Genomic DNA, 16,215 nt, shown 5'->3' on the forward strand with positions numbered 1-16,215 from the left:
GTCCCTGCAGAGGTGAATGTCTGTGCTAAAAGGATCATCATGAGCTTTATTAGCTGAAGACAGATGATGGTAAATGCACTGCTTGAGCTTTCTATTCCTGACTGTTGCTACACATTTGCTGTCAGTTTCAGGACGAGATGGGTTTCTCAAACATGGAAGATGAAGGTCCAGAAGATGAAGATAATGTTACAGAGTCACGGCCAAATTTTAATACGCCACAGGCACTTAGGTAGGATAATTTTGGTTACAGTTGTACAATTAAATAGTTACAAGTCTGTTACGATAAAAAGCCTATGGTTACCTGCAGCTGTACTATGCCATCCGCCAAAGAGATAATAATGCCTTTTCAGCACAGGCCACTGTTTTGAAAGCTCTGAGTCATTTTGATTGGTGAGATTGAACACTTGACCCTTTTTTTTCTGTCTGCCACATTTGACTTTACTGATTGTGATGCATCTAAAGAAAACGATGATAATGAAAATGTAACTGTTCAAAAAGACAGCAAGAATGCCTGTACTGAGAGATTGGTGCTGGCTATTCTGTACCGTAGCTATAAACAGCTGAGGTTTTTCAGAATGGTGATCTGTTCCAACAAGCCAGCGTCTCTAGTAGAGGATTCTTTAATTTCCATGCTATAGGTACTGTCCCTGTGTATTTAAATTGTGTTCATTTCTCAAGTCCATCCACATATCCCCCCTTTATTAGGCTAATTCTTCTGAAAAAATAGCTTCACTACCTGCAAAGTCACTTCAGCTGTTAAACTAACACTGGTGGAGCAGGATACTGCATGGCTGGCGATAATGCTTCAAGGCAGTGGGTAGAGGAACAGCAGGTACTGGGGTGGTGCTGCATGTGATCAAAGCTGTGTAGGACCTGAGCGAAGAAGGTCCCAACCTCAAGAGTGATAGCCACTTTAGCTGTCTTAATTGTTGTGCTTTACACTGTCATGGTGGGTGTAACGTTCTGGAGTAATTTCAAGAAAATAATACTTTTCTTGCCTTTAAAAATGTTTATTATTGTTAAGGGGTGGAGTAAGGGTCACTTAGCGCTCTTAAATTTTTATTTGATGACAGGAAACACTTGAGGAGCTGGTTTGGCCAAGTGTGTCACCTTATCTTTTAAGTAAATATCTTGGATGTAACAGTGGCCTTTTCTAAGGAAAAAGACTGCATAAGATGGCTGAGACCTAGGTCTGACATGACTAAAATGTTTGGAAATTGGCTTTTGATGATTTTTGGTATGGGTTATATTTGAAACAGTGCCCGCAAGAGGAGAGTCTAAGGCCTTTATTCTAGGTAATAATACTGCTCTAACCAGTTGCAGAAACTGGCTAAAGGGGAACTGTGGTATGAGTGGTGTCTCCTTGTTTATGGGGCAGATCAGCTCAAGATCAAGCTGTTTCTGTTTGGGAAAGGAGCTAAAATGAAGGCTGGAGTTTCTTAATACTCTCTCTGGGATGAGCAGTACCAGAGGGGAGTGCAGCAATTCTTAAACCAGCTACAGACTAAAAGCAGGGAAACGTTATCTCTCTCTTACTATTTGTGTGCCTTTGTCTTTGATGGTGGGTTGTATGTGTCTTCGGTGGGCAGTTCTCCCAGTTGTTTCTTCCCCAGTTTTATCTATATACATAGATATATCTATCTACAGGATTCTGAAGTTGTTTTTTGGTAAAATACCCATTTGCTAGGGTAGTTGTTTTTATGACACCTTGCATTAGTAGCATGATGGAACAACTTTACTTATAGCTGACTTCAGGCCTATTACAGAAGTGAAGCTGATCACTAGTAGAAATCAGAGTATTAACTGGTGTAGCTAAAATAAAGTAAGAATCTGTCAAAAAGCAGGGAATAGTCAAAGCTGGTTTTGAAAGGATTGTAATATGTATATCCTCTTTTCTGTGATAGGAGTAGCTCTTACTATAGTATCAGCAGATGTCTAGTAGAGTATTCTGCATGAAGCTAGGTAATGTTTGGGGTTTTTTTTAGTTTTGTTTTTGGTTTTGCTTTTTTTTTTAAGTAACAGCATTTGAGTCAGTGTGTGATCTTTCTGGAGATCCTTGTGGTAAAATGCCACCCATAATACTTTGGGTTCAGACCTTGCCTGATGATACAAGTTAAATAAGATTCGTTCTAACATTCTAACATTATCTTAGATCCTGACTGCTGTTGAGGGTATCTGAGCACTTGAGTGAAACAGACATGGGGTATGATTGGGAACAGTGGACAAGACTGTTAACTGTCCTTGGAATAAACAGTTGAAGCATTACATCCCAGAACTATAACAGTGCTGTGGTAGATGAAAAGATTTATGTATAAACCAACTGTATGTATGCTGTCAAAGTGTGGAGTAGTACAGGGATGATAATTCTGAAACTGTGCATTCCAGACACAGAGTAAAATGTCCTAAATGAACGTGAATGGTTATTAAATCATACGCTTATTTTATTTTGGTCTGCCTGATCTCAAACAGATTTGAAGAGCCTCTGGCCAACTTACTGAATGAACAACACCGGACAGTGAAGGAACAGCTTGAGCAGCTGAGAATGAAAAAATCCTCAATAAAGCCACCACAGGAGATAGAAAAATCAAAACCTCAAAATGAGAAGCCTCTCCAGAGCCTTGTTCTGGACAGTGTGCAAAGAAAGAGGCTCCAGCAGCAAATGCAGCAGGTAATAAAACGTTATTTGGTCTGACCCAGTGAATATTTGCTGTATACCATAGGGGGTGGGAGAGCCAATGGTACGGCAAGCACTTTGGTGTGCTTCCTTAAAGAAATTAATTGAAGAAGCTACATTTGCAGCCAGAGCTTTAATAGGTGATACTCACATGCCTGATTCAACAATGAAAGGTAATTTGAATTGATTGTGCAAAGTAGAGCTTATTTCTTGGCATCTGTATTGTTCTCATGTGAGTTAGCTGCCTTGGCATGTTTGAATTCTGACTGTAATCTGTCAAAATCCTGTTTTCACTAACTACTTTATTGCTTTCTGAGAATATTAATACACGGAGTTCAAGATCCTTAAGGCAGCAAGGAGGCTGCAGAGCAAGATCGCTACCCTGGACTTCAGGAGAGCAGACTCTGGCCTCTTCAGGGATCTGTCTTGGTAGAGTACCCTGGGATAAAGCCCTGGAGGGCAGAGGGGCCCAGGAAAGCTGGGTAATATTCAAGGGTCACCCCCCCCCCCCAGCTCAGGAGTGATGCATCCCAACGACAAGGAAGTCGGGCAAAAATGCCATGCATGGGTGAACAGGGAGGTCCTGGCCAAACACAAAAAGGAAGTCTACAGAAGGTGGAAGCAAGGACAGGAGGAATATGGAGAAATTGTCCTAGCAGCTAGGAATCAGGGGAGGAAAGCTAAGGTCAGGAATTAAATCTGGCCAGGAACATCAGGGGCAAGGAGAAAAGCTTCTACAGGTAAATAAAAGGATATTTAATAAAATAAAATTAATAAAAATGATAAAAGGAAGACTAGGGAAAACTTGAGTCCTCTCTGGAAAGAAATGAGAGTCCTGGTTACCCAGGACATGGAGAAGGCTGAGGTACTTGATGTTTTTTTTTCATCTTGGTCTTCACCAGCAAGTGCTCCATCCGCACTGCCCAGGTCACAGAAGGAAAAGGGCGGGGGCTGGGGGAAGGAAGAACCACCCGCTGTTGGAGAAGATTAGGTTTGAGATCATCTAAGGAACCTGAAGGTGCACAAGTCCATCTGATGAGGGAACTGATAGATGAAGTGGCTAAGCCACTCTTCATCATATTTGGGAAGTCATGGTCATTCGGTGAAGTACCCAGTGACTGGAAAAGGGGAAATGTAACCCCCATTTTCAAAAAGGGAAATAAAGAAGACCTGGGAAGCTACAGGCTGGGCAGTCTCACCTTGTCGCCTGGCAAGCTCATGGATCATATCCTCCTGGAAACTGTGCTGAGGCACATGGAAACTAAGGAGGAGATTGGTGACAGCTGACATGGTTTCGCTAGGGGCTAATCACGCTTGACAAATTTGGTGGCCTTCTATGGTGGGACTATGGTGTTGGGGTGTGCATTGGGTCTGGGTGAGCCCGCAGCAGCCCTCACAGCACTGTGCTTGTACCGGGCGCTGGGAAGGCAGCGATGACAAACCAGTGCTTTGGCCACTGCTGAGCAGCGCTCGCACAGCATCACGGCTGTCTCTCCAGCCTCCCCCACCCCGGCCATCGCCAGTAGGCTGGGGGTGGGCAGCATCTTGGAAGGGGACATAGCCAGGACAGCTGACCCAAAGTGGCCAAAGGGATGTCCCATACCATATGGCGTCTGATGAGATATAAAAGCTAAGGGAAAGGAAGAAGGGGGCATTCATTATTTACGACATTTGTCTTCTGGAGCAACTGCTACATATACTGAAGCCCTGCTTCCTGGGAAGTGACCAAACATTGCCTGCGGATGGGAAGTAGAGAATAATGTCTTTTGTTTTCCTTCGCTTCCACATGTGCAGCTTTTGCTGTTGCTTTATTAAACTGCCTTTATGTTGACCCACAAGGGGTTTTTCCATCTTATTTTCTTCCCATCCTGTACTGCTAAGGAGGGGAGTGATAGAGCAGCCTGGTGGGCACCTGGCATCCAGCTGAGGTCAGCCAACCACAGTGTATGAGGGAAGAGCAACTGATGTCATCTACCTGGATTTGTGCGATTCATTTGACACTGTCCCGTGTGACATCCTTGTCTCTAAACTGGAGAGACACAGATTTGACGGATGGACCCACTCAACAGATAAGGAATTGACTGGATGGTTGCACTGAGAGTTGTGGTTAACGGCTCAATGTCCAAGTGGATACCAGTGACGAGTGGCATTCCTCAGTAGTCCATACTGGAACCAGCGCTGTTTAACATCTTTGTTAGTCCCATGGACACTGGCATTGAGTGCACCTTCAGCAAGCTTGCTGACAACTCCAAGCTGTGTGGCAGGGTGGACGTGCTGGAGGAAAGGGATACCATCTAGAAGGAACTTGACAGGCTTGAGAGGTGGGCCCGTGTGAACCTCATAGAAATTCAGCAACCCAAGGGCAAGGTCCTGCACCTGGGTTGGGGCAATTCCAAGCACAAGTTCAGGCTGGGCAGAGAATGGATTGAGAGCAGCCCTGAGGAGGAAGACTTGGGTGTGTTGATGGATGTGAAGCTCAACATGGCCTGGCAACGTGCACTTGCAGCCCAGAAAGCCAACTGAATCCTGGGCCACATCAAAAGAAGCGTGACCAGCAGGTGCAGGGGGGGAGAATTGCCTCTCTGTCATGAATCACCTGCTGTCGCGAGGTCGGAGGTGAACCTAACTGTGTTCAGCTCTGGGCCTCCCAACATAAGAAGGACATGGACCTGTTGGAGTGAGTCTAGAGGAGGCCATGAAGATGATCCGAGGGCTGGAGCCTCTCTGCTGTGGGGGCGGGCTGGGGTTGCTCAGCCTGGAGAAGAGACGGCTCTGGGGAGACTGTGGAGCAGCTCCCAGTGCCCGAGGGGGCTGACAAAGCTGGAGAGGGGCTTTTAGCAGGGCCTGTAGCGATAGGGCAAGGGGGAATGGCTTTAAGCTGGAAGAGGGGAGGTGGAGATTAGATGTTTGGAAGAAATTCTCCCCTGTGGGGGTGGCGAGGCGCTGGCACAGGCTGCCCAGAGCCCTGGACATGCGCAAGGCCAGGCTGGATGGGGCTGGGAGCGCCCCGGGCTGGTGGGATGGGTGTCCCCCTGCCCGTGGCAGGGGCTTGGAACTAGATGATCTTTAAGGTCCCTCTCGACCCACACCATTATATGATTCTAATATTACTCTTGATGTAGTTTGGATTTTTTTTCTTCTCCTCCCACCACGCAAAACTGTGTAGAAATACAGTCTGAACATTTTAAAAGCTATCAGCAGCGTCGATGAGAAGCTGTACTTCGAGAATTTTTTTCCGTGTCCGTAGAAAGTTGAAGAGGACTTCGCAAAACTTCAAACTTACTGTCAACTGAATCGGGGAGGACAAAGTTTTGTGTGAACTTGATACAGGGTTTGCTGAGTAGTTGTTTTGATATCCTGCGTACTTCGTGAGTGGCATGTCTTGGTCTGTGGCAGCAAGGAAAGAGCACAGACCTCTCAGATATGAGCTAAAGAACGGATCTTGCATTGTACAGGTAGATTTAAGTGACCTTGTTAATTTTTGAGCTGCAAAGCAAGATGTACGGTGTTTGTGTGCATAATGGGGAGTTCTGATAGCTGAAGGCATTGTTTCTGAAGAAAAACTTTAGTATTTAATTAGAAAAAAACATCCTTTGTGTATTGATTGTTATGGTATGAGACGTGGCACAAAAGGGATCTGCCCTAAGACTTAAACAGACGGCGTATTCAAAATCTGTGTCATAAACTTCTTGCCAGTGGATATTAAAGTTTCCCCTCAGTTTTCTGTTGCTTAAAAGGTTTTTTGAAGTCAGGATGTGATTTTTTGGGTGCTCGCGAGATACTTCTTGTGCCTCTATACTTATGCTTTCCAGGTTCTTGGATATCTGATAACACTGAAAATAATAATTTGTCTGGTTTTATTCTTCCAGCATGTTCAGCTTCTGACTCAAATCCATCTTCTCGCAAGCTCCAACCCTGCTTTAAGTTCAGAGGCTGGTACTACCAGGATGTTTTTGGTAAGGCTATTCTAAAATTGAGCTGCATTAATTTTAGTGATTGCTGGTCACTGAGATATTTAGAGAACTTAATTTATTTAATTGGTCCCATGAAATTGAGACAGACTACCACTCAGTAAGGGATTGATGTTGTTAGCCTACTATGAACATGCTCAATATTTAGACAAATAATTCACATTGTGCTGACTAACAGTGCTTTGAATTGGCATGTCTTTGTATTTTTTTATTTATTATTTTCTTGGAAATACTGAAAACAAAGCTCAAAAAACCACAGCTTCTGCAATTAGTGAATATTCTGTGACCTTGAAAGTTTCTGGGAAGTTGGGGAATAAAAAAAAAAAATAAAATTCCTCTGTTCCTAGATTTGTAATGCTCAAAAATAAGATCTGTAACACTCTACTTTTTTTTTTATGGCTGTCACTTCACCAGCTTTTATTTTTTGCATTATTGCGTTGCATGTATTTGTTCTTTACCTTCCATTTGAAGGCACGTTCTTTTATCTTTTTCTGTGTTCGACTTTGCAGAGTGAGCTTGGTAACTTTGCTCGAAGCTCTACACTCCTTCGTCTGTCGTTCAATCCTAAGTTTCAGACAATGTTCCAGCCATGTAACTTGAAGGGAGCGCTGCAGCTCATTGAAGATTTTCATGCCCAAGTCCAAGTTGACTGGAGCCCTCGCAAAGCTGTGAAGAAGAGTGGTATGTATTTGAAGGGACAAGAGGCAGGGAAGCATTTGCAGCAAGAATTATTTCATGCTCTGCACCCTACAGATGAAATATGGTTCAGACTGCTGTTCAGAACGATACTTTTTATTTTTTTGTTAATTTTGTGACATTTTTAGATAAACCCATCCACCTTATTGACTCCCTTTTTGCTTCTTCAACTTGCAAGACAGTGAAGCATGTTACATCAGCTGTTGACTTTTGGCATCATAATCCTGCCATTTATTGTTCTGCAGATGATGTTTTGAGCTGCAGAAGTCCATCAAGAAACTATGAAACTGGAAATAATTGTGCCAGATGTGTTGGTTAACACACATCAAGGAAATTTTCCTTCTGTTGGAGTATGCTAGTGAAAAAAAAAAAAGCTCCAACCTGTGTCTTCCAAATAGTTTGGTTTGTGATTTTTCTGCTACCTAGAGGATGGCAGAACCTTGAAATAAACAGAGCTTTTTACAGGTGCTTTCTCATACAGAGCAAAAGAAAAGATGGAAGGGGCACGTAATTGTACCTTTTGCTGATATAAACTTAATGGGCAAAACACAGGAAATACGCAAATTCTAAAAACCAGGGAGAAAATCTCTCTCTTGATGCAGTGAAGAGAGTAAAAGAAACAGTGCTTTTGAGAAGTCAGTTGTGAAAAAACATTGTTTGTTCATTTTCATATCTGTTAATTCTTTTCACAGCCAATGAATTTCCATGTTTGCCAAAGCAAGTAGCATGGATTTTGGCAACAAGGAGAGTCTTTATGTATCCAGAGTTACTGCCAATATGTGCCTTGAAAGCAAACCCTCCCCGGGACAAGATTATCTTCACCAAGGCAGAGGACAAGTAGGTGTTAGAATTATTGAATAAAATGCATATAAACAAGACTCCTTTGTTAAGGAGAATTTCTAGGATGCAGATTCTGGGATGTCTGTGTATTGTGCAACAGCACATCCAAATAGCAATCTGCTGTACTGTCTAAAGGACTTACTGTCTTCCCCCCCCCCCCCCCCCCCCCCGTCTCCTTGTTTCTTCATTCTTCAGTTTATTAGCTTTAGGTCTGAAACATTTTGAAGGGACAGAGTTTCCAAAGCCTTTGATCAGCAAGTATCTCTTGCCAACAAAAACTGCCCACCAGCTTACAGTACGAATCAAGAATCTCAATATGAATCGAGCCCCTGATAATATCATCAGAGTAAGTGACGCGTTCAGATTATGGTTTGGTGTTCTTCATATTTGTGTGTCTGGTTGGCGTTTGTTGCACAAGAGGAGATGTGCTGTTTGTTCCAAGGACCTTTTTGTGTGTGTGCTGACACTTTCTTAAAATAAAATGTCTGTCATCCTTAGCAATGAGAATTTCTTCAAAAAGACCTTGTCCTCTGTACTTTGCGAGTACTTATGTTACTATTTTGACTCTTTAGAGCCCAGCACTTGCAGGCAGTCCTAGTACAACTGTGGCTTCAGTAATCCTGACAAACTCATACAAATAAACTTCAAGTAGCGAAGCTTAAACAAAAGTGCTGTCTGCAGTCAGGGTGAAGGTCCAGCTGGCCAAATACCCCATCACATAAGCTAATGGCCACTGCTGAAGAAAGAGTAAGAACGAGAAACACTTAAAGCAAGTACGCCTGCACATCTGCTATAACTTCGTGCTTGCTTTTGAGAGAAACCAAGATGGCAGTGAGCTCTTGTTCAGCCTTTTTTTTTTTTTTAATGTTTCTGTGGGTAGTACCTTATTAAAATAGTAGTGATGAGAGTCGCTTTATTGACATGAGCACTTTTACAGAGCACATTCCTTATCCTGCATCCCAGCAGTTACTGGACAGGTGATCTGACCACAGTCGTCTTGTCTTGTGTTCTCTCCACACAGTACTACAAAAAGACAAAACAGCTGCCCATTCTGTTCAAGTGCTGTGAGGAAATCCAACCTAATGAGTGGAAGCCACCTGTGGAGAGAGAAGAACATCGCCTGCCTTTTTGGCTAAAGGTACTTTCTGCTATTACTCATCCAGCACAGGGTGGTGGTTGCTGGTTTTTTGTTGGTTGGTTTTCTTTCAGGTTTCTTTGTTTGGGTTTTGGTTTCTTTCTTTTTCTTTGCAGCCTCTAGGTCCACAGTGAGTTGTTTGATAAGCCTGCAGCTCTGATGTCAAAAGGTAGTCTGATCATATTGCATGGGAGCCTGTGTTACCCCAAGTCTAGCTAGTAAACATAGCAAAGCCAGCAGCACTTGGCAAGTGCAAGCATTACAAGCATTACACACTGCTCTTGGTGCTTGTCTGCCCAGCTGCAGTACGTGATTGAACTTACCAGGGACATCCAGCATTTGGTCTCACATCCTCGTTTTGCTACATGGGTGTATTTCTAACGTTTCTGGTTTGATGTGTTGGTTTTATTTAGCTTTGTGAATTTGTTAATCAACGTAGTCTGACCCTTGCCTTACGGTTAGCAGTGTTGCCATCTTTACCAGTCAGTCACTGTATTACAGCCATGAGAAGAGGCTGTGTTCTTCCCCCTTAAAAACCTCACCCTCTAAGAGAAGAGAAGGAATCTGGGGGTTTGGGGTGGGGGTTTTTAAGTTGCAGGTATAGTGACCATGCCTGCGAGTCAGTCTAGGACTGTATCTGAGGAAAGAATTGGAGCCAGATGCCATGAAATCCAGTTCTCTAATTGCCCGTTGTATTTCACTGTTACAGTGAAGCTTCCTTCCCACGAAATCTTGTATTTATTAAGGGAACCTTTACAAAGCAATTCAGTTCTGTTGTGTCTTTCCAGCTCTCAGATTCTTTTGAAGGCTTTGGAGTAAACTCATGAATATGAAGTAATATACGGCAAATATAAATTAATATACAGCAGTAGAAAGTAAATACTTCACTTTTAGAAGCAAGATGGTGTGTGTCACCTTCTGTGGTGCTGTTTGGAGGCTGTAATAGAGAAATAGCCTATGGACTGGACTAATAAACTCTTGTTCCCTGTAGGCAAGCTTGCCCTCCATTCAGAGGGAACTGAAGCAATTAGCGGAAGATGCCAGGGAGATGCCAGGTTCACCTGATGCAGAATCTGTCTTTTTGGGGACAGGAAAGGACACTGCAGACACAGAACGTGATGAAAAATACCCTCTACTCATGCCAAAGGGACTAGTACTGACCCTAAAGCCTCTTGCCAATCGATTCTCTAGGAGAGCATGGAGGAGGCAGAGGTCTTCAGCTTTGAAGCCTGTTCTCATTCGACCGAGTCCTTGCCTGCAGCCCAGTTCCAACGCTATTAACATCCAGAAAACTGTGAAGTTGTCCCAGTCAGAAGCTCCTCCCAGCAAAGTTATGGTTCAGATTCCTCGGCTGATCCAGCCGGCTACGGTTATGCAGACTGTGCCGGGAGTGCAGCCTTTAAATGTTCCAGCAGTGGTAGGAAGCGGGGATGGCTTGGAATTCCAGAATGTGCTCTCCACTTCACATTCAGACTCCAGACAAGCTTTCTCAGCTGCGGTACCACCAGCTCTAGTGTCCTCAAATCCAGTAACTTTTCAGCCAAAAGTGATGTTGCCAGCTTTGGCCGGAGCAAAAATACGCAAACCTTGTGTTCGTAAGGGATACCAAAAGAAAAAAGGGACAAAATCTGCCCCACTGATAAAGGCTTCGGCTTTGATTCAGCCATCTCCTGTGATCCTTACTGTACCCGCTACCACCGTGAAAGTGGTTAATATAGGCAACGGTTGCAATATGATTCAGCCCATAAATACAACAGTTGGTAGAGGCACTCAGGCTATTCCAGTTACAACCTTATTGGTAAATCCATCCACTTTCCCATGTCCATTAAATCAGCCTCTAGTGACTTCTTCAATCCCTTCGTTGATAGTCTCTCCTAACCCTGTTGGTCTTTCTGCATCATCTGTTGGTGAAAACGAAGAACAGCTGAATCTGGTTCCTTCCTGCCTGGCTGGAAAGAACAAAAGTACCTATCCCACGGTGGAGCCCAAGGCAGAGCCCCCGGAGCTGTACGTTTCATGCTCCGCTGTCTCCCCCAAGGAGGAGTGTGGTACAAATCCTTCCACTTCAAATAACAGCAGTCAGGAAGAGGTAAATAAGAGCGACTGCTGTAGCTGGACAGTGGTGGAAGGAGACGCGAATGTCTCAGAGCCCTTGTCTGTGGACCTTTTGCCTCATTTAGAAGATCCAGATGAAACGGTGAAAATCGAGCCCGAAGAGTCCAATGATGCTACCAAGGAAGTGAATCCAGTACAGAAGAGGGATCTCTTATGTGCTGAAGTGAAGGAGGAATTCATGCTGGATCTTGGTCAGGAGCTGAACATGGAGGCTGAATGTTCATGTTCAGATGACCTGAAAGAAATTAAGAAGGAGCAGCACGCTTTGTGTGAGGAGAAGGGAGAAGAAGAACGACGGGCTTTGCAGTCGACTCCCCATGGTGAACAGCAGATGGATGCAGGTGTTGTTGCTGGACCACAAGTAAGCAGTGAGTCTCCAAAGAATCTTTCTTACGCAGCAGATGTTGAGGCTGAATTTAGTAGTCCGCTAGGAAGACCAGAGGATTCGTCCAGTATTGATGGCCAGTCTGTTGGGACACCAGCTGGCCCTGAAGCTGCAGGAGAAAGAGAAGGACAAGAAGAAGAGGAAGAAGATGATTTTGATGATTTTACACAAGATGAGGATGAAGAAATGTCATCAGCCTCAGAAGAATCTATTCTTTCAGTGCCAGAACTTCAGGTAAAAGCAAACAAAACTTTAAAAAATCTTGCTAATGCCAAATGTCTGAAACACCCTAGTGGAGTCAGGGCAAATCGCATTTTGGATCCAGTTGAAAAGCTGGACTGTTAACTATACAGTAGCACAGTATTGTGCTGTTTTGCAGAGAAATTGGACACCGTTTTTTCTGGGAAGATTTTTTAAGGCCAAGCTAAGGGAATATCATGCAAATACACAGTTCTAAATTCTGCTCAGTTGTAAGGACTTCCTCAACGGAGGCTGTCCTATAATAAGAAGTACTTAAAGGGAAAATTATTTTCCAGGTCACAGTTGCTCTAAGCCTGATGATCATTAAGGAGTTCCGTCTAACTTAAGGCTTTTGTAAGTGGCAGATTCTGAAATTTAATTTTGTGTGTGATACAAAAATAGGCTGTTCTGGTTATTACTGAATTCTGTCCCTTCAGTGGAATCCTCTAGTTGGTCAGATGTCAGTCTGTGAAATTGGCTGTTAGAATTACAATGGAGCGAGCTAGTTACTGAATGACATGAAAACAAACACTAGATGAAAACAATGTGACTTTTTTTGTTGTTGCTTTCTAAGGAGACAATGGAAAAACTTACTTGGCTTGCAACAGAGAGACGTTTAAGCCAAGAAGGAGATTCTGAAGAAGAGAATTCCCAGGAAGACAACTCTGAGCCTGAGGAAGAGGAGGAGGAGGAAGGGGAAGGAATAGAGAGTTCACAGAAAGATGATGAAATATGTGGAGATATATCAGAGGAACCTAAATCTGCCTTCACGTTGACAAAGACTGCCCCGCAGGTGGAAGCCCACAGAATCCCAGCAGGTAAGTTCCGTGCGTTTCTTTCGATAGAAGGCAAGGGGAAATAGAGCTGCTCTCTGCGTTAGAAGCAGAACAATGGGGAAAACTATCTGGGTTTAATTTCACTTAGCGTATCTGAGCATCACTAAGCTGTCCCTCTGGAAGTCGAATTTTGCAACACAGTCACAATTCTGTAAAAACAGTTCTTACCAGAGGCCCTTGTGCATGTGAAGAGAGTGTCTTTAGTCCATCGTAATGCATTTATGCTTCGAAAATTTGCAGGTCTAACATTTGTGGTTTGTGTCAGTTAATCCTCAACACCTATATAAGAACAATATTAAATAGTCAAATTTTTGCCAAATTGAATTTTGTGTTACAAGGTCATGTTGGGGGAAAAATAAATGAAACAAAATAATACCTTAACAGGATCTAGCAAGTAGATGAACTTGAGCAGTGCACCTTGAGGAGGTGGACCTCAGCCCGTTAGACCAACAGATTCCTAACCTAAAGACATAAAAATCTTGATGTAGCAACTCTTGGTACACTATTACATTCCATATTACATGACACCAGTTACTTATCTATGATGTTAACTCTCTTTGTGTAAATAATAAGCTAAAAGAATAATTTGCAAGTGTTAACAGCCAGCTCTCATGCTTATACTGTATCTCTGTTCACCCACCGCGACTTCTTTGCCCCTGGTATGCAGTAGACGTATCTATTAGTTCTTAGTAGATTGTTAGCTGAGAAACAGAATGGGTTTGTTGCTGTATCCAGAGATTTTTCCCATCAGATGCTATAAACAGCCAATTTAAAATACGTTAGCCAGCCTGACTCACGAGAAGCAGATTGCTCACACGCTTTTTTTTTTTTTATTTTATTATTACAGGAGAGCGTAAGCAGCTAACTCATCACTAGCTCTGAAAACTTGCTTTTCTGTTGCAATATCGGTCTAGAAGAGTAGTTGTCTGCCAGCCCAGGGAATGTATGAAAAGCACCTGTACAACTTGCTTTGTGTTTCTTCACAGGAGAAAACATGAAAGCCCCTGGGAAGAGCAGGAGCTCCCACAGAACCAGGAATAAGAGGGGACGGGCTCGTGCTAGCAAAGATACATCTAAACTGCTCCTCTTGTATGATGAAGACATCCTGGAGAGAGATCCCCTGCGGGAACAGAAAGATCTGGCATTTGCACAAGCCTATCTAACCAGGGTAAGCCAGATTGGCTTGTAACCCAGAAGCAGGAACATCGGATACTTTGAGTCCTCTTAACTCTGTTCATGCCTGAGCCGCATAACTGCCAGTTCTAACTGGGTGTGCTGGATCTGGTCAGGATTGAGTTATCATTCTTCCTAGCACCCCAAATGGCGGTTCTTGACTTGCTAAGCTGTCTTTATCTTGACCTATGAGTTTTCTTGCTTTTGCTTTTCCTCTTCCCTCCCCTGTCCTGTTCTGGGGAGGCAGGGAATGTGTGGCCGTGGGGGCGCTTAGCTGCTGGCTGCAGTCAGTCCACAACACTGGCCTCCTAATTTCAGAATTTCAGTCTTGGATTTTGTTCCCCTCTCTCTTGTGAGCAGTTCAAATATATCTTAAAGGAAGAGACTTGGTTGGCTCAACAAAACTGGAAGCACTGTGTAAATTCTGAGTAGCAAGAGATCAAAGATTACTAAATTAACTTGCTTTCTTCCTGGATGTTATGTAGTCGTGTGAAAGTGTCTTGCTCTTTCCAGGTGCGTGAAGCCTTGCAACATGTTCCTGGGAAGTACGAAGACTTTCTTCGCGTTATCTATGAGTTTGAGATCAGCACGGACAAGCGAACAGCTGTGGATCTCTATTCCACTTTACAGAAACTATTGCATGACTGGCCACAGTTGCTCACAGATTTTGCTGCCTTTCTCTTACCAGAACAAGCTTTGGAGTGTGGATTGGTAGGTAGAATTAGAGAAGGAGAGCAAATTTTAAGCAGGCTTGTGTGGGAGTGAAAGAATAAGGAATTCTTTCTAGGGCAAGGAAGGTAAACAGCTGGTAAATCATTTGCTTACCTTGCTGTTTTATTAATCAGAATTGAAAAGTGTTTGTTTTAAGTCTCGTACGAAGTATTACTGTGGAGAACTGGCCTTTCCCAGTTAGGTCATAGAACCTGACTGCAGAGACGGTGTGCAGGTACTGCAAGTCTCTCTCAGATCAGCCTTCCACTTTGTAAGACAGAGGTTTTCACCTGTTACTTTCTTTCTGGATTCTCTTACCTTATGTGCAAGTGGTTCAAGCAAAACTCTATAGCTCACTTAAGTATTGATTGTACAAAGTCTTATTTCTCTTCGTCAGCCTCTTCCCAGTTTTGCAGCGGGCATCAATACAAATGGAAAACAAAAAGCAAGACAGGCATTTTATAGTTTGCTGAAGCCAGCTAGAGATGCTTGGAAATATGTTCTTGAATGTGAGGGGTGAATCTTTTTCTTTTGGTCAGTTTGAAGAGCAGCAAGCATTTGAAAAAAGCCGGAAGTTCCTCAGGCAGCTGGAGATTTGTTTTGCTGAAAATCCTGCCCACCATCAAAAGATCATCAAAGTTCTGCAGAGCTGTGCAGACTGCCTTCCCCAGGAGATTGCAGAGGTAATTGGGCATTCAGGTATCTCCTTTCCCGCAAAAACCCTGGGAATGCAATTAGCTGGCCTGCTTCACTGTTCCCACGGGCTGCTCTGAGACCCAGGAGTTTATCAGGTGTGCTATGTCCCTCTGTGGGGCATGGTAGAAAATCGAAGCTGTCTCTTCAAGAGGCTTTACATTTAACTGACCTGTGTGCCTCCTCTCTCCTACCTCCACCTTGCTTTTACCATCTTGCAGGTGAAATTTTACCTTAGTGCCTCTCACAGAGCCTGCCTAGAACTTTGGAGGGATATTTCCATGGTAATTTGATAGCTGGATGTGGAATGATCTCAAAATACTCATGAAATAGTACCAATGCAAGCATAAACTTCCATATTGGAGGTTTGATAAGCCTTGATGTTCCACTTGCTTTCAGAAATCCTTCTGAGAAGAACGTGACAACATGGAATGAAACACTCATTTTCTCTGGATTTCTCTCTTTCAGCTGAAGACCCAAATGTGGCAGCTGTTGAAAGGACATGACCACTTGCAGGATGAGTTCTCCATTTTCTTTGATCACTTGCGTCCCTCAGCCAGTCGCATGGGAGACTTTGAGGAGATCAACTGGACAGAAGAGAAGGAGTATGAGGTGGAGCAATCTTTTCCCCAAGACCAGGAAAGATAAAAGCAGAAATACTAGACATGTTAGAACTTGAAGAACTCTGATTGAGGCTGCATTTCCAGAGAGAGGGAAGCAGCACAGTTAGATAACTGTTGGTGGAC

General features: G+C 43.5%; 1 protein-coding gene across 8 annotated transcripts in view; it reads left to right on the forward strand.

Moving 5' to 3' along the window:
- Window positions 1-16,215, forward strand: part of LOC101913717 (GON-4-like protein) — a 32,116-nt gene that overhangs the window by 10,763 nt on the left and 5,138 nt on the right. For all 8 annotated transcript variants that reach the window (XM_055792363.1, XM_055792359.1, XM_055792360.1 and 5 more), the window contains 13 exons: window positions 126-229; window positions 2,470-2,668; window positions 6,544-6,630; window positions 7,155-7,326; window positions 8,034-8,178; window positions 8,377-8,527; window positions 9,203-9,319; window positions 10,308-12,050; window positions 12,631-12,874; window positions 13,879-14,060; window positions 14,579-14,776; window positions 15,316-15,459; window positions 15,938-16,081. In XM_055792363.1, the coding sequence (XP_055648338.1) occupies window positions 126-229; window positions 2,470-2,668; window positions 6,544-6,630; window positions 7,155-7,326; window positions 8,034-8,178; window positions 8,377-8,527; window positions 9,203-9,319; window positions 10,308-12,050; window positions 12,631-12,874; window positions 13,879-14,060; window positions 14,579-14,776; window positions 15,316-15,459; window positions 15,938-16,081 (3,630 nt within the window). The remainder of the gene's footprint in view (window positions 1-125; window positions 230-2,469; window positions 2,669-6,543; window positions 6,631-7,154; window positions 7,327-8,033; window positions 8,179-8,376; window positions 8,528-9,202; window positions 9,320-10,307; window positions 12,051-12,630; window positions 12,875-13,878; window positions 14,061-14,578; window positions 14,777-15,315; window positions 15,460-15,937; window positions 16,082-16,215) is intronic.

This window comes from Falco peregrinus, chromosome 19, assembly GCF_023634155.1.
Source record: "Falco peregrinus isolate bFalPer1 chromosome 19, bFalPer1.pri, whole genome shotgun sequence".
NCBI lineage: Eukaryota > Metazoa > Chordata > Aves > Falconiformes > Falconidae > Falco > Falco peregrinus.